The sequence below is a fragment of the Uranotaenia lowii genome, chromosome 2 (genome assembly GCF_029784155.1).
Source record: "Uranotaenia lowii strain MFRU-FL chromosome 2, ASM2978415v1, whole genome shotgun sequence".
In the NCBI taxonomy this organism is placed as follows: Eukaryota; Metazoa; Arthropoda; class Insecta; order Diptera; family Culicidae; genus Uranotaenia; species Uranotaenia lowii.
In genome coordinates this window covers 218,934,307-218,960,602 of record NC_073692.1, presented here as the reverse complement: position 1 = coordinate 218,960,602, position 26,296 = coordinate 218,934,307, and the positions used below count along the sequence as shown (strand labels likewise).

Genomic DNA, 26,296 nt, shown 5'->3' with positions numbered 1-26,296 from the left:
GATAAATTTGCTATCGATCACCTGAACTTCATTTTTAAGTATGATCAAGAGTATTGTTAATATGGGGAGAGTTGGCAACTCTGCTAGTAAGACGTTCTTCGTGATCGGACGTATTCAAAAATCGTATATTTTATCGGATTTGAAAGTTTAGGAAAGATGTTATTGTTTAAATACTGCAGTTAAAGTGGCTTAGAATATATAGTGAATGAAAGTTTTTTTGATAAGTGCAAGTTGAATGAGAAAAATCGATTAAAATGTGACGGTACCGGGGCTTTCGTTGTTTCATTTCCATTCTGTTCCTTGAAGCATGAGAATCGTGTTGCCAAGTTCTACGCGAATTAGATTACACGACGTGTTATGGAAGAGAAAGTTCCGAATACCCCCCAAGAAAGCGTTACGAATGTGTACCGTGGAAAGTGAACCGTAACGCCATCAAAGAAGAAACGTCAACTTCATTGACGGTCGACGGAACAAAAACAATGTCGCGAGAAAATGTTGCTGAATGATTAGAATCATGATTTCACTCGCTGTCTCGAAGACTGATTTCGAGAATATCCGAATTTATTTGCAACAGAATTAAAATAAGTATTGTTGATAAAGCTAAATTTGAGGGACTCTGATAAGGTGAAAGTGAAGAGGTTGTGAAGAAAATGATTGATGGAAATTCATTGGTGTCGTGACTCTTAAAGAATGTATATTTTGAGAGGATTTTTGGTCGCACGAATTTACACATACACATGTAAAAACACCGGCACGCAAGTACACACACTGTAACCAGGAGTGATTAAAGCAATCAACTACCGTATAGTGAGAGCAGCAAACGCTGCACTTTGGTCAAGAGGATTGGACTAATGCTGCTTTTTTCGGATCGGCGGGTCCAGAATTTTCATTAAAATACACAGAATGTGATCCTAAAGAATGTTCATTTGCCATTGAAAATCGTAATGATTTTGAGTGAGGAAGTGGTTTAGAAGAAGAAAGAAAAATCCACAAAATCAGTGATAAATTTGCTCATGGTGCCAATATTACCAACGAAGAAATTTGTGGCAGAGCAATTCCAGTTGTGCAAGAAAAGGCGTTAAACATGAGCAAATCTACTCATTCATGTTTGTGATGCTTTTAAAATCATTAGATTTTTCTTTAAGACACTTCTAGTTTTATGCGTAATAATTATGTTTATTTTAAAATTCTGCTTGAGCTAAATTGACAAAGATAACGGGAATGTCTCAAAATTTAGTACCAAAATTTAGAAGGGACTTACATAGTCCACCTAAGAAGTGTTATTTTTTTTTTTAATTGAATGAGGAAATTGAGGTAAGATGCGGTAAGTTTACAGCGGGGTAGCGTTTAGCTGATAATGTAGAATCCGAAGAGTGTTTCCTGGCGAATGAAACTCTCAACGATCGACAATTTTCAGATAAGTATGGAACCAAACAAATGGTAAGGTTATTGTAATATTATATGGTAATATTTTTTTTCTCAAATTGATCATCTATTATCTATTAAATACGAGTCAATCTTGTATTGGACGGTTCAAGGTACCGATCTAATATAATCAACGATTATATTAAATTTATATCTGGACTTGTCAGAACATACAACATTGAAAGTCTAATCATAATCCAATGTCCCATTTGGCCATTAGGCTGTGATTGGGCGGGGCTTATTGATGAGGAAGATAACCTCGGAATGTGCAGCTAGGTCTCTGTCATTCTGAAATGGGTTATTGGAATCTCAATAGAGCTAACACCTCCAGCACCCGCAATTGAAAAATGTTAATAAAATGGATTAATATTGATTCTATTGCATAACATACCTGCCAGCTCAGGGGGTCGTTGGATGGAACACACACACACACACACACACACATGATCAAGAGTATTGTTAATATTAGTTACTTTATGTTAGAAAAAAAATAGAAAAAACGCATTTTTTAGAGAAAATTTTGTTTCAGCGAAAGTTTTAAACTCGATGGTAACATTCAAAAAATTATTTATTTTGTTCCTCCCGAGCAAAAAACCTTATAATCCTATTCACGTTTAAGACTCCAGCAACCCCTCCCCATGATCAGATCTATCTTAAATTTGGCATGTGACCTTCGGATAAGTTAAGAATAAATTTTGACTTGGAGCGAATGAGATTTATCATGTTTAATTCTTGCTATACTATGATTTGTACCGGTTCGTTAAATTATTCAAAAATGCGAAAATTACTGTTATGGTAAAGTAACCATAACTTCTTAAATTTTTAACCGATTTCGATAAATAATCACTTGAAATCTTCGTTTTGAATTGATATTTAAGGCCAATAGAAAATCAGATTTGTTAATTGTTACTATCGAGTTTTAAACTTTCGCTGAAACAAAATTTTCTCTAAAAAAATGCGTTTTTTTAGAATTTTTTCAATCATAAAGTAACTAATATCAACAATACTCCTGATGAAACGTTAAAAATTAAGTTCAGGTGATCGATAGCTAATTTATTCACCTCTAATATGCAAAAAAGAAATTTTCATATACAAAAAGAGATTTGGGGTTTAAATTTCAGTCAAAAAGTGACCATTAAAAATTCTCTGACACGTGTCAAACTAATTTAGGACGATAGAAAGGAAGCTCAAAGCTAACAATTCTCAGATAAACTAATCAAAACAATAAAGCTTTCTGGGAATAAATTGTACCGCGCTGAGCGCCGAAAAGATGAATCGTTTCTATTTTTCACAGCCTCACGAAAGAAAATGGCTTTATCACCTCAGAAAAAATTGTAGTAAAAAAGAACAACGCTCAGTAACTTACCGATGGATTATGCAACGACGTGTTCAGCATGATGATGGCAAAGCTCAACACGTAGCACGTGTCCGTATTGGTAAAGATATCCGGATTTAGTTGGCAGTAGCGCTGGGCAAAGCACTCCATCATCCGATCGATCTTCTGCGCCTCCCCGGGCAGCCGAAACGACCACAGGAATTGCCTAGATTCGAGATTGAAGAAAGTTAGAAGCTGAAAATTTGCGAAAGAATAAATCACCAAAACTTACCTCAAGGCCTGCACCAGTATCAGGTTGGTGAAATCGTGCAAATCGACGAAAGCCTTCAGCACCTGCTCGTTAAAGTCGTTCTTCTCACCCAGATAGTCACCTGGAAAAATTTTAAACGGAAAGAAAATGGTTAAAAAAAATGATGGTGAGTTAAAGAGTCGTAAACATAATTGATACGATTTTCACACCTTTTCGGGGGTCGACAAATTTATGCGCGAGTGTAATCACGCGTTGAAACGTTTTTAAACCCTTTGTGCTCGTAATTTTTATTTCATTCAAAAACAGAAAAGTAATTCGCAAAAGTCCCACAAAATTCGGGAGCACACTGTGACAGATTTATACGGACACGTGGCATGAATTACGTCTGCCCAATGTGAGTGATGATTCGCAAACAAACAAATAAACAAATGCACCCCACAGAAGAAAAAAAACCACAAAACAAATTGAAAAACATAAAATTATTTCAGAAAAATTGTAATTACTTTTTATCAAGCGAATATTAATTATTGCGTTGTTTGTATTTGTTTGCGTACAGGTTTGTGTACGAGTATAAAATTGGCACGACGCGACGCTCTACTGTGGTCACTGTTAATCACTTCAGGCTCCCGGGAGATACTTGGTATATGAATGTATAGTCGAAAACAGTTTATCATCCCGCCAACTCCTGGTATATCATATCGGGACAAAGTGTGAAACACGCGGGTGACACAATTATGAATTGGTAACTGAACGTGTGGTTATCAATTGTGTACCAGCGTGTGTGGGGGAGTGTGGTTTATGCACCGGGAATAATCATAAAATTGTATAACCCCAAAGTGATAATACTTTCGACCGGGTCGAGGGATTTCAAAATAAGTGCTAAAATACGTGTAGTTATCAACATTATAGACAGCTTAGAGAGCATTATCGTGCTTGAATTTGTTTGTCGCCCGTCAATAGAATCGGATTGATTGAGTACCTCCGTTGTTGTTATTGAGATGAATGAGTTTGGATAAAAGCATCTGAATAAAGTTTATTTGAAGATTCGAAAAGTTGCTTTGGCCGTCTCTCACAGTACACCATATCGCTCTTGGTGTTTATAATCGCAATTTGGGAGTAACACGTTGTGGAAAGTTTACAACTCAATGTTTTGGGAAAACTTATGCCCTCTAAGGTCTTCGGAATTATAGAAACAAGAATTTTGGGATACAGCTACACAATTATGAGCAGTAGATTGAGTCGATTAGGAGTCATTTTTGAATTTCTCAAATCCTGGGGTATAAGAAGGTTAGTTGTAACAATCCCTTATGTTACAGCCCGCTCAGTCACATGGACTCTTCAAAGAACACCCAGGGTCGGCTCACTAGCCCAAGAAAAGACTCAAAGTTAGAGTGCCGGAACCAAATCAATTTATTTTCTGACTTTCTTTTTGGCACTTTCCCTGAATCCCTAACCTGGCCTAAGTTCCCTAACTTTCCAATTACAAATGACCTACGGTTTAGTGTGTGGTGTGTCGTGTGAGGGCCCGTTGATGCGCGCTGCTGCTCGTCCAGTTATCCCGATGCTAGGTCCTGTAGCGCCGCCTGTGGCACCGCGTGAAAGACCGCCATAGCTCTCCAGGGGGAATCGGTACCTCGATGCCAGACTTCAGATTCCGGAAGGATATACGCCCCCTCGGCACCGATCTTTTGGAGGCCTCCTGGATTCGCCGTTGGACTAATGCTCGCCCCTCGACTGCCCCCGATATTGCTTGACGATATCAGGTAACTAGTCGGAACCGTCTACTCCCCTGGACGCGATAGATTTTGGCGCTATCGTGATTCTAGCCCCGGTGCTGACCTGGCTCAAGGAGCGACGCCGCTGAGTATGGCCAGATTATCGGACCTCGTGGAGTCACCTGACGCAGATTCGGCCAATTCCTCAGTTGTTCTTGGCTGAGCCCGATAGATATTGGCGCTATCGTGGCTACAGTCTTCCGTTTCTTCACTCGGATTAACGCAACGGGTAAAGATATCCCGTAATAAACGCGCGAGACACTTTTTATGCGGAATTTACTTTGGTTCACCACAGCTTTCGATTTTGGGTGTTAGCTGTTCTCCGGTCTCAATCCAAGTGGAAGAGGAAGTTGCTGAACGCAATTTTCCCTCCTCCTGGATTTTCCTCCAGACTCGTCTAAATTGCACTGACAAGTGTATTGTGTATTTTATTTAATTGTGCCATTTCTCCTGCTCCGTTTTCAGCTTTTCTTATGAAATTTCACTGTTTTTTTATTTATTTATTTTTAGAATATTTATTATGATTTTAATTTGTTGCTTTGCTAGGTGAAATTTCCTTAAAACTACCCTAAACTTTTGACTAAAATAAACGATTTGGTCAGCTCCTCTGGTTGCACCCTTGCTAGCGTGGCCGTAACATAGTGAACGGTCACATAGTTTTGGTTCGAAACTCATCCATGATTTTTTGCGGAATTTTTAGATTAAATTTACAATTTGAACTTTTAGGTTTGTATGGGGAAATTGAATATTTTCTATTGAAAAATCAATATCATTTTTGTTTCTTCGTGGAACCGAGCCTGCTTATGGTTTTGATGCTAATTTATAAATTCTCTAAAGGAAATTTTCCACCGAACAACTTTGTCCAAGACCGTAACTTCGTATTTTATCGAACAAAAAAGTTATTAGATGTTGAATAAGGACATGTCTTTTGGCATTGAAAAATAATAAATTCAATTGACATCACTGATGGGTGCCTACACTGAACCAAATTGGGCTATAACATGTATAGACTTATTCCAATAATTTTTATGATTTCATTGTCCGATGGATACTAATGGTAAATTCAGTAAAAATATTACAAGATCCAATACTTTCTACAAATCTATCGATATCCGACAGTATCCAGTGAAAGGTACTAGAAAATCAAATGATCCTTATAAGCTTGTAGCGCCTTTTGAAATTATATAGGAAAATCGAGTAGCTTTGTTCGTTTAATTTTCGGTACTTGTTTGGACTTGGAGGAAGTAAATCGAGCTGCCAGTAAAAATAAAACATAGAACACGCAACAAAATAGAACGGCTGATGTGTTTTTGAGCTCATTAGTTTGTACATCAGGTTGGTGCGGAATCAAAAAATCCTTAAGCATCAAAGAATCGAACAACAAGGGATAAAACATTAAACTTCAGAGTGTTTTGAGTTTATAAGCAAATAACTTCTATTTATTTATTTATTTATTTATTTAAAGTCTTTGACCGTGAGGTCATACAGACTTAAAATTTTAAAATAAAAATTTACCTAAAGGGCAAACACAAAATTATTGCGATATATTGAACAGGGCATAACTTTTATACCATTATTGGGTAAAAATCAACCAAAGGACTTCGAGTTTGACAGCATGTAAACAATACACAGCAATGAGAAAGTGTGCAATTCTCATCGTTGTGTATTGTTTACATGCTGTCAATCTCGAAGTCGTGTTTATCGATTCAACGAAAATGGAGGCGAACTAACGCAAGTCGAGAAAACAAATTCTTTCCAAACACCTGGATTTTCCTGACCTGTCGATCCGGCAATTGGGGAAAAATGTTGAACATTCACCATTCAACCACTGATCATACTGACTGGACACTTAGAACAAAAAATTTGATCATTTTCTGGCTAATTTTTTTTTTTGTCAAATTCAGCAGGTTCGCAATACCGACGGCAGGTGGCGAACCTACCATTTTTCCGAATCAAATGCCCTGTAGGAAAAATGTACCTTTTTAGTCCGATTTTATCGTCTGAATTGTCTATTTTTTTCGAAAGTTGGGTGAAACTTTCTAACTGGGATAGCATTTCTTCAAATCGATCGATGCGCACTCTGGAATCGATATTGCGTACTATTGGAAAAATTATCCAAAAAGCGAAATCGAGTGTTCAGTCAGTATGGTCAGTGATTCAACCGTCTCCATTGTTTTGAAGCGGTTGAAGTTGGACCACGGCAAAGAAGATGAAAGAAAACCGGGAACGGAGAACAAAATGACGGAGGGAAATGTGAAACGGATGATTAAAGCAAATCGCAACGTCTCAAGCCGTGATTTGGCTAAAAAGATCGGAATGTCGCAGAGCTACGTCCAGAATGCAAAGAAGGACTACATACAAACAAGGTACAGAACTTCCCAAACCGCGATGAGCGGCCACAATTGACGGCTAAAACTCGGGTACGGAAGCTCTATGAGAAGATGCTGACAAAATATGGCTGCTGTGTTATGGACGACGAAACGTATATAAAAGCCGATTTTAAGCAAATTCTGAGCCTGGAGTTTTTCACCGGCACGAGCAAGTTCAATGTAGACGACAAATTTAGGAAGAAGAAAACGTCGAAGCAGTGCTGCAATTTTCTGAAAGCACAAAATGAGAATGACTTTGAATTTCTATCAGTGTAGAAAGCTCAAGCTGACATGAATGGAGCCGAGACGTCAACAAATTCAAAAGCTTCTTATCGGCTCAGTCATTCTCATGCAAGCTTTGTCGATATAGCTGTTAGTCAGTTGAAAGCTCATTCGTGAACCAGGACAAACTTGTTTCGCTCGGCTGCTATGATAGCGATTTTCCCTCTTTGTATTCGATCAGTGAATACAGCTTTAGCATTCAATCAGTGTCAGCAAAAGTTGCTGATAATTTCGGTAGACATTTGTTTTTGCCTTTTTTGCAATTGGAATTTGAAATGGAAACACGATTTGTAAACCGCTATGACTAAACGATTTTTCAGATGAGGGACGGGTGGCTTCGTAGTTTAGAAATTTCTTACCGATGTAGAATTTACTAAAACTTTCTCAAGAGTGGTATTTTAGCGACAATGACTTGAATGACAAAATATATTGTCTATTTTTATGACGAATTATCTGCACATAGTGTTTGTTACTTACCTTCTTTTAGTTTTTCTAAGATCATCTTTGTGATAAATAAAATGACCACCTCTTGAATTAATCAATTTTATTGCATTCGGATTATTTTACTAGCAAATTCATAAGTATTCCATAATATTAACCTGCAATCGTAATTGGTTTTGATAAGTTTCAGGATAAAAATTTAAAAACAAAATGTTGAGAATTTCTACAAATTTCATTATAAAAAAGTGACATGCATGCAAGTGACCGACTACTCAAACTCAAACTACGCAAATTTTAAAGGTTTTTTTATCATTAATTTCATCGTTGATTGTCGTAAACATAGTTTCTTCCGCAAGCCTAGCGAGTCGATTCGCCCAAGCTTTGTCACCATTCGACTAAACTTAATGATATTGAAATGAAGCTTTCATCACTATCAGCATTGTTTGCCTGAAACTGAAAATGAAGATTTGCTAATCTCATGAACCTGCAAAGAGCCTGAATGTATACTAACAATCGATGTCTCCGATTGGTGAATGAGGGTGCATAGTGCTTTCGGGATTGAGCTTTCTGTTCATTCTCGTATGAATCCAGTTAGAATTGAACTGACCGATACACTGCAATAAATTCAATTGAATATTGAAAGCTGACACTGAAAATTTGCAGCACTGCGTCGAAGTTCGCCTCCAAATATCTCGTTTGGTAGGCCATATCTGCTCTTGCGGACTGAGGAGTGAGCCTTTCGTGACAAAGGGCACAGTAAATGGCGAGATTTATTAATCTGAGTGCCTAGAGAAGCGCCTTTTGCCGTTCTTGCAGCAGCACGACGAAGCTCCGCTGATTTTGCCAGATTTGGGATCATGCCTTTATTCTAAAAGTGTCCTGAAGTAGTATGAGGCCAATTCTGTCCATTTTGTTCCAAAGGACATGAACCCGCCAAACTGTCTGGAGCTGCGCCCGGTGGAGCAGTACTGGGCAATAATGAAGCGGGAGCTTTGGAAGAGCAAGAAGACAGTCAAAGACGAGAAGGTCATGTTAAGAAAATGGAAAAAAAAACTGAGGAACTGGTACCGAATGACACTGTAAAGACTTTGATGGAGGGCATCACGCGAAAATGCGTTCCATTTTACACTCAAGGCTCCATCGATTAACTTTTCTTTTGATTTTTGAAGTAAATAAAAGTAAATATAAATAAATATAAATTTTGGTTTCATTTTAAATATTATAAGAAAATTGGCATGATGTTTTTGATGTTGCAATAATTTCGTGTTCGAACGTTTAAACATCGGATTTGATAAGTTGAAGTCGAAAAGGTGGGAATTCTCGTTGAAAGCATGAGAGCATCGATGTAGTGTATGCGAGCTGGATCGTGCAGATTTAGAGAGTACAGCTATTGCGGGCAATCAATAACGTTTGTTATGATGGCGTACACGAAAATCCGTTGCAAGTACGTCCTCCTTCGGCTAGAAGAAGTCAGTGACGGTAGACCACATCTCTCGGAATAAGGTGATGAACGTTTTCTGGACCCTCTTTATCTTTTCGATGTGAACGGTTTGGTATTGGTGCCCAAACAGGTGCAGCGTATTCCAGTCAGTACACTTCGTACCAACGAGCAGAATACTGTTTTAAGGGCATACAGGTCTTCGAAGCTCAGTGTATTTCGACGAAGAAATCCGAATAAGGCAAACGCTTTTGCTGTGGTTGTCGAGATATGCTATGCGAACGAGAGCTTTTGATTGAAAATAACTCCGAGATCGTTTATCATTGAAACTCTTTCTAAAGTGGAGTTTCTGAGGGAATAGTCCAATGCAATTGATGCTCTAGTCCTGAAAAAAACTAATGCATTTACACTTTCCAACGTTCACTTCAGGGTGGCCAGCGAGTTTCCATTTTCAAATTCCCGGGTTTTTCCCGGTTTTCCCTAGTGAAATTTTATGTTTTTTCCGGTACCTTTTACAAGATTTATCAACCGAACAATTAGATATTTTATGATATTTGTATGTATGTGAAAGTGTGTAAAAACTGAATATTTTCAGTGAATAAATTCTGTAATTCAAAAGTTATTGACAACTGCAAAAATAGCGGTGAGACTTGTTGGATTTCGTACCAATAATAAAGTATTTAAATGAAGAAAGATAAATTTCATTTGTACAACGAAAAATGTCACCTTCGTCTTAGTCTTTGACAACAATCTATTTCAAACTTGGACAACTTTTTTACGGAAACTTATTTATTTTTATAATTTGAATTTTTTGGACGTTATCTTGGTATCTTGAAGCACCGCATCGTATCATTTTAAAACCACATTATGATATCATGTGGTTGACGTTCTGGATTTCAAATTCTCTGGGAGATTTCAAAGTATGTTCAACTAATCAGAATCGAAGCTTACACTTGTCAATAAAACAACTTTAGGGTTCAAAGGTTTCTAAAATCTTTAAAATTATTGTGACTAAAATATATTTCCCGAGGCATTTAAGGTTAGATTTTTTCGGAAAAATAATTGAACATTATTTGAAATGCAAATATTTTGTCATTTTTAAAATGCGGGAGGAATTAATAAAGTTTAAGGTATTTTATTGAAAATCTTTATGAGTTCTTCGAAAAATCGTGTTAGATTAGAAAGAACTGGACGCGAGAATAGAGATTTATAGTCATTATTTCCTCCACAACTCTAAAAGGAATGAAAAGCCCATAATGATGTCTTAAAATGGAAGCTGCAACATCAAAAGGGAAGGAAAATGATACGTTTTCCGAATATTTGATGATACAGGTTTGAAAAGGAACTCATCAATCTCGAAAATCTCCAAATATAAAATTTATAAAGATTGCCATAATGATAAATCAGAATATTCAGATAAATATTCAAACTTATATTGTGCTGTTAATGTATTTTACTTTTCAACTCGGACTTAAAAAGTTGAACTCAAATTCTGAAATACCAACTTTTATTTTAATTATGATCGATAAATGTCGATATAAGTTTTAAAATTGATTATGCCAATTAAAACTTTGAGTTGAAATTTCGAGATTAGAATTCAAGATTTATTTATTGCCGCAGCCCGTGGTATAGAGGATAGCCTTCAAGCCTTCTAATCCAACGGGCATGAGATCGAATCCCGGTCACGGCATACATAGTAAACTTTCTGTGGATTGGTGGTTTTAGCATTTGTAAGATGCTAGCCATCAATTCTCGAAAGATGTACGCCTAGAATTAAGTGAAACAGGAATCTCTTCGAGGAATCATCAAGTTTCATTGAGATCCTGTGTGTGTTTGTGTTCGTTTTAGAAAAGATTAAAACTTAGACATTTAGATTAATAATAATTGCATAAATACCATTTATATGGTTTTGTTTTTTTTTTATTCTGAATGTGGGTTTATGATTTTTGATTGTTATTTGAACAATTATTTCTGAGATCATAGTACTGTGTACTGGATACTAAATTATGGATAAAGAATAATAGTGTCTTAGTTTTGGTTTTATTTCTGCTCTAAAACAAGCATGTTATTTAAATCCAGATAATGAGTGAAAAGTGAGTGAAAGCTCCAATAAATATTTAATTTTTGAAATTCAATTTTGAGTCCAATTTCAAAACTTGAAATCTCAAACTTACAGAACTTTTTTTTTTTGAATTCATCTGCATTTTCAGTCCAGCTTCTGACTGAATGCATGATTCAAGTCTTAGCACAGAGAACTTAATTCGACCGTCTCTGAGTACTGAATTAAATCTCGAAATCTAAATTACAGACCTGAATCATACTGAGCCTGAATTTATAATCAAATTTTTCTAAATCAATTCTGAATTCACAATTTGGATTCTGAAATTAGAATTTCGAACAATTTTGGCATCAACATTCGGTGGAAAAGCGAACATTAAAGAATGGAAACGCGCATAAACTTTTTTCATTTCATATTTTCACCAAACAACTACAATTAACGTCTATGTCAAATTTAAAAAAAAAAAAACTACTCTTGATTAACCCTCCAAAGCTGTTCGGGTCAATATGACCCGAAGCGCACATTTCAAACATCTGTATCATCATTCCAATATACTGAAGAACTGGGAATTTTGACAGACCAAGTATGTTCTACGAAAATAATGATCAAATTAACGAAAAAAAACTAAAATTTGAGTTTTGAAAATCGGTTCGTTAGGAAATGAAATACAGCTGAGCAAAGCCAAAATTGGATGTCGTTTTTTTAAAGTAAGATTTTTTTCTAACGGAACATTTGAGATAGCGGTCGAAACTTTCATTGAACCCCAACATATCTATACATTGTCGGAAAGATGGATTCTTGACGATTTCAAACATCATTGAAACACTGAAATACAGAAATGTTGTCAGAAGTTATGAGTATTTTAAAAATAAAATTGATTTTTCGGACTTTTTACTTTCTGAACCAGTTTATGATAACCTGGTAATACATATCGACTTAGTTTTGAAATGGTGAGTAATTAGAATAAATAACCTACACAATGAATATAATATCATTCAAATCGGGTAACATTTACAGCCAGGAGAACGAAATCAAGCTACAACTAAAATTTCCCCGAATCGTATATTTAGCGAACGGCTTTGGAAGGTTAACTTCAACCTTTTCTACATGTAGGATTTATATAGAAAAAGTGATTTGCACTGCATAAGGTTTTTTTTCCCGGTTTGGATGTCAAATTCCCGGTTATTTCCCGGTTTTCCCGGTGATATTTTCAATTCCCGGTTTTTCCCGGTTTTCCCGGTTCGCTGGCCACCCTGAATATGGCCATATGGCACACCTAACTATGTTTCATGCAAAATAACTAGTGATGTCTAAAATTTGACAAAAATTTCAGCCTTGACGTATGCTTAACATCCGTTTCTACCATTTTCAATTAGATATTATCAGAATATTGCAAGTGTATATGAGATAAAGCTAAAAACATAAATATACGCATTTAGCCCGCCGGTTTCGAAAATCGGCTATTTTGACTACTTTTATTATAAAATTATTTTCACAAAAACTGTTAGAGACTTTATCAGAAAAATTTCTCTAACGTACATAAAACAGATGTCCGCTCATGTACATGTAGTTTTTAGACTCCTATCTGAAATGAGTGCTTTCCTTAATATGCGCATATAACCCGCCTCTCCCCTACATAAATTTCTTTTCTTTCTAAAGCGACGAAAACTACAAAAATTTGGCGCTATTCGATACCATATTCGTATCTATTTGAAGACAGCAAGAGAGCGTAAGACTTTGCCCTCATAGCCTTCAAATCGTTGCCAGCGACAATATTTTCCAGTTCTCTCATTGGCCAATATTACTCAATTTCCATCTGATTTTTAGCCATCTGGAAGCTCTGGTGGTTGCAGAGAGAACATGCCGCGATTTTCTCACTTGAAGTCCACGCGAAAGCAAAATCATTCCAAAATTTACGAACATTGCGAACTTTTTATTATATACGATTTAAACTGACTTCAGGTGACATTTTATACGATCTTTTCCCTATGCAGTGGGAATTGCGATTTGCAATACCATTCTTAACGAATTAAATTATCATTTCTGATACAATATCATGTTTGCTGGGTACTTTTACTCCACCCTACTCTATGTAATTTTTTACAGAAATAAAAAAGTAAAGCCTTCTTTATTTGAATGATTTTTAGGGCAAAACTAAACTGTTTGATCAGTGAGATCTTATACACTTTTGTATTTTTAAGATTGTATCTACAGTGACTGGCACAAATCAAAGTCCACTTTCCTTTTAAATCTTAAATTCCGACTTTTTCAGTTTCTTAGAATTTTTCAGATGATGATCGTTGGTAAATTGGCAATTTCAAGAACATTGTACGATTGAAACTTAAAACTTAAACTTTTTGACTTTGACTTTGATTGCGTGGCAATGGACGTCGAAACCTACGCCAAGGCAGACTTCAGATAGCTTCCTGGACAAAAGTATTATACAGCAACCGGAAGGGAAAAGATGGCGGACTTTTTCAACCATCTTCAACTATCAAAGTTTGCCAATAAATATCTCGTTTGCTGCCTTTCCTGGAGAAACATGAATTGTACGTGCTGTTTTGGCCGGATTTGGCATCCTGCCATTATGGAAAAAGGCCATGGAGTGGTCTTATCCCTGGGGCCAACATTCAGGTTGCACCCCAGGATAAGAACCCTCCAAACACACCAGAACCTCGACCAATATTGGACGATTGTTAGGCAAAACCTTAAGAAGACCCAAAAAACTATAAGCAACGAGAAGCTTCAAAGCAAAGTGGCGTTCTGTGGCGAAGAAAGTGATAATACAAAATCTGATGGCAGGCATCAAATGAAAGGCTCGCCAATTTGCACAAGGTCTTCCAAAATCTTAACTGAGTGTCTTCTTTTATACGTGTCCGTCTTTTATACATATCGAACTTCAAAATGAAAGATATTTTGAATTAAAAAAAAAAAACAAATAACTGATTCACACGAATTTTAATATGCCCACTGTTTGAACCGAACGTCATTTATAAGAAACGTAAGAAAATCAGTGTTTTGATACTGTGTAAGTTTTGTGTTAAAAAAAAAACATTTATTCTAATGGTAAAGTTATAAATTCCTCCTTATTAGAACATTTTTAAAATAAATCTATTATCAATTTTGATTGGCATTCCGATTTTGGACGAGCCGTTAAAAAAAGAAAAATCGCTTTATTTCTATATTTATACTTTTTTTGTAGGTATGACACTTTTCAAACAATACATCATTAGGTAGTAACAGTGATGTCAGTTGAATTGATTGTTTGCGAGTTGAAGCTCAAAATAATGCTAGACTTACCGATTGCAGTTTTGTTGAGTCCTTCTCCTTTGTACAGAAACTGTGCCACATCCTGTGGGTCCATTTTTAGAAGCTGGTTTTCATATAGAAATTCTATGCCTGAAAAAGATATGAAAAGAAAGAAAAATGTTGGTTAGTTTACTGAAGTCTCAATCTATCAAATATGTTGTAGCGTGCTCATTAAAGAACCGATGTGTGCTAGCGCTCTCGGCAGCCGAAGAATAGTTTATTCATTTTCCCTCTGGCCTGAAGGGGTAATAAACCATCTATAAGGGTATATACGGGCGCCAGTATTGGCGAAAAATTGGCCTCAGCCATAACCTCAAACTTTGATGAGCTGACGGCCTCACCAGTGATGCTAGGCGCGTTACAAAAATCAGTATTTTTTTTTAAAACTAATTATAATATTTCTGAATTGATTAAATTTTTTAACAATCAACAGCTAATAGTTTGAATTCATTACGGGGCGTCTCTAATAAAATTGATGAAGATAAGCCATCTTCCGCTAATGAATTTTCAAGGTGAATTTAAAACATCTGAAATATATTTTCATGTACTGCTCGGTAAAGTAAAAAGAGTTGTTTCCAACTTCTAAACGAATGCAAAATCATTCACTGTTACAAAAAAAAAGTAAATTAATAAAAGCCACGTTGATGTTGACTATGAAAATAATAGCCTGCATGCTCTGATTATTTATAACATTTTCACATAATTCGCTACATCGCACACAGGGGTAAACTATGAAAAAGACGATCAAAACTATTTTACGCCGAAACTATGCGTTTTAGACCTATAGTGTCTTCGAGACAAATGAACAGCATTACAAGGGCTAAAAAATTTGTGTTTTGAAAAATAGATTAACCCACCTAGTAGTGAGTTAGAAAAACTAACTTTTTTAATATCCATTTTAGAGCTGTATTGTCTGAGAAAAGTTTTTAGCTTGTACCAATTCTAGCAACTTTGCTACAGAAGTCATAGCTGTAACATTAATAGTTTCAAAGTTATGACAATTTTTAGAAAAATAACACCAATTTTCAGTTTTTTCAACATAACTGTTTTGAGCGTGATTTTTCATATAAAATATGTTCTAGAGAGTTTTGAAAACAAAAAAATTGTACACTTTTGCTGAATATACTGTATAGAAATTTTGAAGTTTAAACGAGATATCTTAAAAATACTTAACAAAAATAGTCATTTTGAACTGGTTATATCTCCTGAGTTCGGACGAGTTCGGTTACATATTTTACAGTTTTGAAATCAAAAAAGTATCGCCTTTCAAACAATATACAACTCAAAGTGGCCAATTTTGATCTTCATTGTGTAAATGTCAATAGAAGTGAGATAAAAATGAAGTTTTGATACTAATTTGAACCCATCTACCATCTCAAGTTCAAGTGGTTCAAGTAGGCCTACTGTTAGGAATCGTACATGTTGCAGCATAATAGTAATAGTTATGCTCAAATTAGTATAAAAACTTCACTTTCGGTTCACTTCTATTGACATTTACACTATGAAGGTCAAAATTGGCCACTTTGAATTGTACATTATTTGAAAGGCGATACTTTTCTGATTTCAAAACTGTAAAATATGTACCCGAACTCGTCCGAACTCAGGAGATATAACCAGTTCAAAATGACTATTTTTGTTAAGTATTTTTTAGATATCTCGTTTAAACTTCAAAATTTCAATACAGTATATTCAGCAAAAGTGTACAATTTTTCTATCTTCAAAACTCTCTAGAACATATTTTATATGAAAAATCACGCGCAAAACAGTTATGTTAAAAAAACTGAAAATTGGTGTTATTTTTCTAAAAATTGTTATAACTTTGAAACTATTAATGTTACAGCTATGACTTCTGTAGCAAAGTTGCTAGAATTGGTACAAGCTAAAAACTTTTCTCAGACAATACAGCTCTAAAATGGATATTAAAAAAGTTAGTTTTTCTAACTCACTACTAGGTGGATTAATCTATTTTTCAAAAAACTAATTTATTAGCCCTTGTCATGGTGGCCATTTGTCTCGAAGACACTATAGGTCTAAAACGCATAGTTTCGGCGTAAAATAGTTTTGATCGCCTTTTTCATAGTTTACCCCTGTGTGCATCGTTTAAGTGTGCGATACAGACAGTTGTTATTCAGTTCAGATAAATGTTGCGTTTAATTTCATATTCTAATAGAAATCTAGGGGAAAGTTGCAAATTCTCAGTACTCATGAAATCGTTTTTCAATAAAAATTCAATTTAAAATATAATCATTTTCCAAATATCAATGCACTTGGCAGCCCTGACCACCCAAAAAAAATCAAAACACGAGCATCTGTGTGTCGCTTTTCCACAGGGCGAATTTGTCGATATTAGTACCGCAAAATCGCGTTTATCGTGCGCCCTTCTTAAAAATTGATTCTGTTCTCCCATGGTTTGAGGTTAGGGCTGAGGCCTCCTGCTAAGGTGGTGTTCGTGTAAAACTGTCAATATATCCTGATAGAAATAATTCAACCACTTGGTAATGTGCGGTCCACGAACCAGCCTAATGTGGCAAAACCGATACAATGGTGAATTGTCCACCGGGCGATGTGCGCCAGATCCATTGAAATTTCTCCCTTTTGCATACTCATGGGGAGCTGATGAGTTGCTCTTAGGCTGGCCGGTCCATGAATCGGGGGACCGACGAAAAGGTAGGTTAGGTTCACTCGTCTGTCAACGTTATTACGTTGGTAATTCATCCTAAAAGGGTTAATTCGATTTTATCGGATGACCACCTCCGATCAATAGGCAAAAGATGCAACAAACAACACAGTATGTAGAGGAGAATGTCGAGCGGAACAGATTCTCTGGGCTACATTGTCGACTATAGACAGGCTAGACTAGTCTGAACGGCTCATTGGATTCACTGGAAAAAACGTCTTCTGTGGTCAGTTGTCTGAATTTGTACAGCCAGCCACTTATTTATAAGAATGTGGTCTCATAAAAATGAACTGTATACTATGCTGTAAATTTTACCAAAAGTTTACGACTTACTCCGATAAAAAGAACCAGCTTTAAAACAGTGTTAAGGATTATTGAAATTTAACAAATTCTAATAAGATTTATTTGATTAACATAGTCATTTACATAGTAGCATTAGATATCAGAAGAAAAAATAGCAAAGAAATAAGGAAGTTAAAACAAAAAAAAAAGTAGATAAGAAATAAGTAACAAAAAAAAGGTATTTAAATTAGGAGTCAGAATGAGTGTAGTGTTTTTCATAAGTTTTAACAAAAAATCTTTTTCATCACGGCCGGAGTTATAAAGAGAGGAGGAGGTGGCCATTTCCCTGGGCCCCCGGCTCAGGAAGCCCACCAAGGGAAAAAATAACAATGTTAAAATGACGCTGCTTAAAGATATAGAAAACCATAAAAGGAAATAAAAAATAAAATAAAGATATAATAGCTCCCCGAGTACGAATTGAATTTTTACTAATACTAATTTACTAAACATTTACGGTGGACGACAAAAACAGATGAAATTTCAATTTGTAAAAAAATCGCTTAACTTTGAAAAATTCCAGAAAATTCAATTTTTGTTGCATAAAAAATCTAAAGACACCAAAATGTCAGAATTAGAAAAATTTAGTAGTCCTATTTTTTTAAAATCTCTACCATCGCTGAAACAGTTTTTACTAGCAATCGAATGAAAAGTAAGTTTTTCAGACCAATTTTTTCAACTTTTTGTGACCCTTTCATAAAAAAAATTTAAAAAAATATTTCTTGGCTTCATGATGTAGACATTGACTTCAGCTTTCATATGCATAAAGCAAATATTTTTTGGACGTGATATATATGAACTACAGCAGTTTTCCTGAGGCATATTTTTTCGGATTTTTTTCTTCATACTTAATAACGAGAAAACTAGTAGCTTTAGCTATATACAATGTTCTAAACATATTTTACTGACATTACAAGGTTTCTATTGATATAAATTTTATATGAAATTCAGAATAATTCAAACGACTTAGATAGATTTTACTTTTGGAGTGTCAGTGACACTCTAAGTCGGAAAAGGAAGTTTTTTTGTCCAGGCCATAAAAAAAGTAAAAATGCAATATTAAAGAACTTTTGAATTTATTTAGAGTCCCCGAAGAAATTTTGGTTTTTTCAAGCTTCTGAAAATAGTTACAAGCCTTCAAACTTGCAATGGTGTCAAAATGACACTCTAATGCGGATGAGGGTTAAAAAAAAATAAAAACTGACAGTTGGATAGAAAATATTATTTCCGTATGCAATCAATAGTCCGAAATGTTTGTGAATTACTTTAAAAAAATTCAGTAATAAGCATTGCTTGATTTCTGAGATTTTGCAGTTTGAATAGCCAAAAATCCGATTTTCTTAGAATAGCTGTATCTTATCCAGGTACCCAATATTGAGCAAATGACATATTTTGTGATAATTGTTTGTTAGTGAAGATGAAAGATTCTATGAAGTCATCAAGCGCTATCCGAAAATTTCAATAGGGGTTGTGATAGAAACGATACATTTTTCAAACTGGTGCGTCTAGCTGACTTATAAACAGGCCTGACTTCATTTCTACGAGGTAAAAAAGATGTCCACCGATAAAATAAACTAAAAACGGTGGTCAAATCGTACGCAAAATATTTGGAACACTAGCGGGGAGATATTTTGAACAATGTTGTGAAGGCATGCATAACTAACTCTTTAGCGGGCACCTGGTAGATTTCCAGCAAGAAACTTTTTGTTGACAAGTCTGGCCTGGATGTTCCACAGATAAACTACACTGAACCCAAATTCACTCTTAAAATACACATGATTTTTCACTTAAAAACAAGGATCCAGTGATTTTCTTCCATTCAAGTGCAACATATCCATTTCACTTGGCAGTCAAGTTTAAATTTCAAGTGAATTCATCCACATTCACTTCAGTCGTCACTTGAATTTGAAGTCAGAAAAAATATTCACTACCCCATCACTTGAATTTCAAGTGAATGACGGGTTGTATGTAATTGTGTTTATTTTCAGAGTTCAAAATGGCAAATTCTAAAGAGCAGCGTTTAAAGCTTATGCTGGATTCGGGTTTTCCCAATTCTTTACTAGGCGATTTTGGCGGTAGTTGTGTTAAACGTGATGTAAGAAAAAGTTTTCAAGTGAAAATTATTTTGCGTGTAGGAAAAAAATTAAAATTTGATGTCTAGTCTAGCTTAGGGTTACCATATTCCGAAATGCTAAAAAAAAGTACAATAAAAAAAATGGAAAGAGTAAAAAAAACGTCATAAAAAACAGAACTATTTAGAGTCATTCAAATACTGCCAATTTATTGGGAGGAATAGGTTATACTAAGCTTTCCAGATTGCCTGCTTTTTCAAGAAAAAAAGGAAAAGATATCGAGAAAAATGCCCGGATTTTTCCAAAGTATAAGCAAAGTCCAAACCAAAACTATATTTTTTACACAATGTTTGATTCTTTGAGCTTGTTACATCGAAATACATTTTTTGGAAATGTAAAATTTGAATTGAACACCGCTGATGCTACTCAATAAAGAATAATTTTTCATGTGTTCATTTTTCACTTTTTCTCTTGAATTTTCATGAGAAAAGCCGGGATTTTTGTCTGATTTGCGATATTGCCCGGTTGTAAGTGAAAATTTCAAACTCCAAATCTCGGATTTTGCCAGATTTTTGGGTAAAAATTCCCGGTTTTTTCGGCTTGAATACGCTCAGAATTTTTTTTTAAAGCTTTGGGATGACTTATATAATAATTATAAATTTTCTCATAATTTTTTTTTCAACTTATAGAATGAGAAAAGTCAGAAACAGAATATTTCTTTTTAGATTATTCAAAGAAAATTAGTATGATGTTATGCTGACAAACCCCAACAAATCCGATAAAATACTTGAATTGAAAAAAAAAGAAAAGAGTATATTGCTTTTGTGTTTTTTGACAACTGTTCGAGGGTTATTGCATACTCAACGGCGCTTGTAGCGCTCATTGTTAATTACGATTCAAATGCCTTCATGAATACGAGATACTTAGGTAAGGTATTGGAAGTTTTTGTGAGTTGTATATTTTCGTATCTCTTGTATAAGATGTGGTTAACGCACTTCATATACTGAAACAAACAAGTTCAAAAAAAGAAAAAGAGTACATGTACTCTTCAAAGAGTACTTATGGTAACTCTAGTCTAGCTGCAAATCAGTCAGTGTTTCATAACGATTGACACGATGAATGGCTCCATATCCAAAGAAGATTGCATCAAAAAGCATCTGTGATAAAGTGATAAAAAATCAAATATGTTGAATTGTTTACTGAAGGAGGACAATGGGCTAAATTTATTATAACATCGACCAAATTAAAAATATTGAGTGATTTTAAATGTCAAGCTTCAGCAAACATAAAAAGTAAATAAAAATAGCCTTGTTTTGGAAAAAAGGGTGGTTAATAGAATACATTATAGATGGCGCACATGATGCCCAAAAATTAAAGTGGAAAAACTCGTTCATTGGACACTATCTCAAAAATCACTTGACAACACGTCACAAAAATTTACACACGTGAACATTACATTACTAGGCAGCTCCACTAAAAATTTCATCAATTTCCATCCAGGCATTCAAAAGTTGTTCATCAAACAAAGTGTTGCATTTTTTAAAACACTCCTTATTCGGTTTAATTCGTTTTGTCATATTCATGTCTGCTTGATGCACAAACCTGATGGCTTATTTTGAATCGGTCTTGTTTTTTTTTTATTCAAATGCAATATTTAGTGTGAAATTCGAATGGAAAAAAGTGTATCTAACAACAAAATTTCCTAATATCCGAGGCAACCTTTCAAGTCAATTAAAACCGTGGAGTAAACATTATATTTAAAGATGCTCAGAATTTCAACACAAAAGTTAGCGAATAATTGCTTTGAGTTCGAAACATGAAACAATAAAAAATGCTCTATCGTTCTGAATCTACTTTTTTTTTTGTTTCGATTATAGTCGTTTTACCATTTTTATGGCATTCGCGACTTTATCAACGTTACAGTTGGCGGATCGTTATTGAAGAACTTATCCGGTACAACTGTGTTCGATGTTTACTCTTGGGCTCGAACTCGCGAACATCGGCTCAGAAGACAACAGACTTGCCAACTGAGCTATATCACAAGCCCATTCTGAATCTACTGGAACGCGAACTGGAATAATCTTCCTACCCATGTTAAATCCCTCAAATCGAAATCAGAGTTCAAGAAGGCTTCACTAGTAAGATTTGCATTGATAAGACAGTAATCGAGTATTTTATAGTTAGATATGAAAGTGCATCAGAAACAAACTATGTGCGAACAAAAATGATACTAAGAAAACCCAATTGTAACAGTTCAAAAAGATTGTATCTTAAGTTACAGGAATAAAATGAATTATTATTATTACTGAATCTTAAAAAATGAAGCAATTTACTTCATTTTTCTAGAAGCGAACATTTAAAAATAATGTTTGAAAACCAAGAACAATAGTAAAAACTCCAGATGTAAAAGAAGATGAAATACTGAATACTTAGATCGAGAGCTTCTTACTGCTTCTCCAAGAACATATTTGAAAGGTATCTCGGGAAACTATTTTTAAATGGTGTGCAAATTTAAATGGTGCGCTAGACCAAGAACCTGCTGTTCCTGCTGTTTTGGAAGGGAACAATTTTCCACCGTTTGGTTCACTCGCTGGAAATTTAAAATAATTCACATGAATTTCAAAACCAAACATCTTTGTTGAAATACTTTCATCCTTTTTGATGATTTCTGAAGGTTTTCATACTTTTCACTTTTAATTGATTGTAAAACCTAAGACAAGGATGATAAAGTATCATATACAAAATTTGAAAAATTTCAACCCATTGTTTATTTTTGATTGCATAATTTAGTGTTTTTGGAGGCACTCATGTATATAAAAATTGGGTCGAAATTAAGTTTTCAACTGAAAATTGAAACGCTTAAAATATTTTTATACATTTAATTTTTTTTTCTGGGCTAATGCCCAGATTATGCACATATTCAAAATATTACATTGCTCAAAGTTCGAAATGAGTAACAAAATTTTCAAGTAAAGCAGGTGCCATCTTTTTTTTTATATATAGCCGGAAAAAATTGAAATCTATCTTTTGTCATTTCGAGTTGAAAAATAACGAGGAAGGGGTGGAGGGGGGGGGGGGTCGTCATGGGGTTTATAATAAAAATGAAATCAAATTTTCAATAAAATGGAAAAAAAATTGAACAAAAGCTGGCTTGCGAAGAAATTTTTAAACAATCTACATTGCACAAAATTAAAAAAAAAAAAAAATCAGAAATATTAAAATCAAAAATTTGAAAAAAAAAAAAAAAGCTTAAACAACAGTTGATATTATTCCCATCTTCCACAGTTTGGCTTTCGCTCTTTCAACTGTTTGAATTTTCGGAGAATGTATCAAACTTTTGTATTAACATGTCTTAAACTTTATTTATTCCTCACTTCGGGATTTTTGGAAAAATCGGAGTGACAAAAAAAAAAGAATTTTATATTTGTTCTGGAATCATAAAACCAAATAAATGTTCATTACTTCAGATTTTCCTGATCAAATTTATGTAAAAGGTTGATTTTTGAATGTAAATAAACCGTTTTGAACATTTATACACTCTACAATCAATAACTATGCTCGTAGAATACAATTTCTGGTCTTGGTACAACCAGTGATGAGAAGTTTAATTAGATTTTTCAAATGAAATAATAATCACGCCGTTTGTGACATTCTTACTCTTTTCTCTCAATTTGTATCACTTTGATTGTTGACATATGGATTTGGATCAACGCTAAAGGTAAAACGAGCGTTTTCACAGTCATTAGTATCATTTTGTCTTTGAAAAAACCATTAAAAAGGTTAAAAAATCTTCAAAAAAATAAAATGTTCTAGACCCCCCATGGATTATTTTAAATTTAGGCTCAAATGAAAGGGGAAAGTCCCAGCTTTCTAATGGTGCAAAAATTAGCGATGCATATTCTCGATAAATAAAATCGTTCCATCACAGACACCGTGGGCGGCTTATAACCGAGTTCTGTCTTGTTGATCAATCCACGTACATTGAATAACACTTTATTTCTACAAATTTTCACTCTTTTCAAATAAATTGAAGAAAATTAGGAACTTAAAAAAAGTAAGTTAAAATAATGGTTGACTTTGGTTTATGCCGACTTTAGTAAACCGTATCTAAAGGTGGCGTTGGGTTTTAGAGGGTAATGTCAAATATTTACTTAATCAAATTTTTCATTAGTGATGTCAGAAAAACTTGAAATGTTGTCTATTTAACTTTAAAAAAAATGGTAAAATTTATTTTTTATAGCGTTGTATCTCTGAGACCTGAATATCTAGACAAAATCTGAATACTTGATTGAATGGAGGGCAACACGTAAACAGTTTCTATTTTCATATAGATTAATTCATTAAGAATTAATCATCGAATAAATACGAATATTGATAATGCTTGAAATGTGTTCATATTTTAAGGAATCACTGCTTGACAAGGACATTTCCTGTTCTTTCACATTTAGATTTGAAATCTCAGTTTTATCCCAGGCTCAATCGAGCTTTTTCGATTCGTTAGGCCTAATTAAACGATTGATACCGATTCCTCTGACCACGCCACAAACCAAAACACCTCTTAGAAGTTCTTACCTTTCTTCGGGTCCATGTTGAACTTTTTCCGCCCGAAGGCCATCTGTTTGTCCTTGTTGGAATGTTTGTTCTCCTCCTTGTTCTCGTGGGCTCGCATCTCCGACTCCACCTCGTTCAGTTCATCGTTAATTTGCTGTAATTATTGGCGCGCCAAGTGCGTTGGGAGGAAGAGAAACAGAAAAAAAAATAATAACAAGTGTGATTAGTGACGGCTTGACTGTAGTTGGGCCACACGTGTGACAGAGCTGTAACATTTAATTGAAATCTGCCTGGAGTCATTCTGGATTGTCCATAGGATAATGTAAGTAAATGGATGGATAATAATGCTAAATGTTTAAGACGTTAACGGTAAATTTACCTTCTTGTGATTTGGTGAGCTGACACTACGTCTGTAGACTAGATTAGATTTGTTTTTGCAATTGTTGCATTTCCTGAGTACTTTGGGTGATGTGCTGCCCGGTTTAATTGGAATGTTCCCACCGCCCGCGTGAGAGTAGTTACGATTAAACAGATCCCCACTTTCGTCGATGAAGTCGAAATTGCTATCATCCAGTATGCTAAATTGTCGCGTGGAGTTGGAAGGTTTGGTGTTTGTGCTCTCTTTGAGGATTTGATCTTCTTTGGTGGTCAGTGAGGTTCCACTATCACTACTACTGCTGGCGCTAATCAATTGAGCGTGTTGGCTGTCCTCTAGCAATTGTCGTAGATCTAGGTTGCTGTTGAGGACTTCACCATTTTCACTAAAAATCAGTCCCACCCGGTAGGTTTTCTGTCGGTTCACAACCGTTGTTTTTGTCACGGTAGTTACCGTAGTCGAGGTATAGAGTTGTTCCTTCCGTTTGGGTCTTCTCCGCAGGCTGCTAGAACTATTGACGGCGGACAGGGCAATTTCCTTGAGGTCACTGGCACTATCACTGATAAGATTGTCTTCCGAGGAGGCACTTGCTAGTGATGGATGATATTTGTTCTCTAACAGACTTCGGGACACTGTAGTGGTGATCGTGGCGGTTGTCGATGAGGTATGACTAGTATTGGAGTTTGATTCGGGCGAATCGGAAGACAACGTTGAAGGCGAAGGAGACACTCGAACCCACTCGCAGGTGCAGATGAACCGCTCCTGAGCTGGAACACTCACAGGATCTTGAGACTGCAGTAGACTACCATTGCCCACATCCGGTGGCAAACTGGTGGGATCTCCAGGGAACAAACCACTTGAGGTTAAGTCAACGCAGCTTTTTTGCTGCAATTTTTCGGCGACCAGCGCCGGTTTTTTAGGCTTCGGTTGCCTTCGAAGTGATGAGAACCAATTTGTTTTCTTCACGTCGGCGGTCGTCGACGAGAAGAACATTTTCGCAGCCTTGTTTTATTCTCGGATTTTAATTATAATTACATCAACTCTGTCCCCGTCCGAGGACAGCAAGGAAAAAAATCTCACTTGGATAACGAGCAACAGTGACAAAAACAGAACAAATGTTTGCTTATTTTGGGATCTTTAAACACATATACACAACGGGGAAAGATCTCTTTTTTTCTCTATCACCATCCCAGTTCTCAACTGTCGATCACATTCCCCACAATACTTTACAATCGACTCTTCACGAGACGTCTCGATTTGCTTGCACTGCTATTTTGGTCGCGCACAAACTTTTATGTCCATGTCCATTTTTTCGATGAGAATCTTCTCCGTCTGAATTCTCGTCTTCACTAGCATTTTCATTCGATGATGTCGAATCGTCACGACTGTTCATTTGTTACGCACTTAATTACTCATTCGGCGAAAGAAAAAATTCAATCCACTTCAAGCGATCCTGAAATGTTACCCAAAAAAACGTTAAACACTCCTCACAACAAAACAAAACATACATATGGTCTCTTGACTTGAAATGCCACTCGTGTGATTTATTATTGTTCGATTGATCCAATTGCCAGCAGCTTTCAATTTGTGTTCTACT

General features: G+C 35.3%; 1 protein-coding gene across 4 annotated transcripts in view; it reads right to left on the bottom strand.

Moving 5' to 3' along the window:
* The window catches only part of LOC129743786 (cytohesin-1), a 129,650-nt gene that overhangs the window by 41,101 nt on the left and 62,253 nt on the right, over nucleotides 1–26,296 (bottom strand). For all 4 annotated transcript variants that reach the window (XM_055735975.1, XM_055735973.1, XM_055735974.1 and 1 more), the window contains exons 2-6: nucleotides 24,703–26,152; nucleotides 24,345–24,477; nucleotides 14,676–14,774; nucleotides 3,033–3,132; nucleotides 2,792–2,966 (exon numbers count right to left, since the gene is read on the bottom strand). In XM_055735975.1, coding sequence (XP_055591950.1) covers nucleotides 2,792–2,966; nucleotides 3,033–3,132; nucleotides 14,676–14,774; nucleotides 24,345–24,477; nucleotides 24,703–25,692 — 1,497 coding nt within the window. In that variant the 5' untranslated portion in view covers nucleotides 25,693–26,152. The remainder of the gene's footprint in view (nucleotides 1–2,791; nucleotides 2,967–3,032; nucleotides 3,133–14,675; nucleotides 14,775–24,344; nucleotides 24,478–24,702; nucleotides 26,153–26,296) is intronic.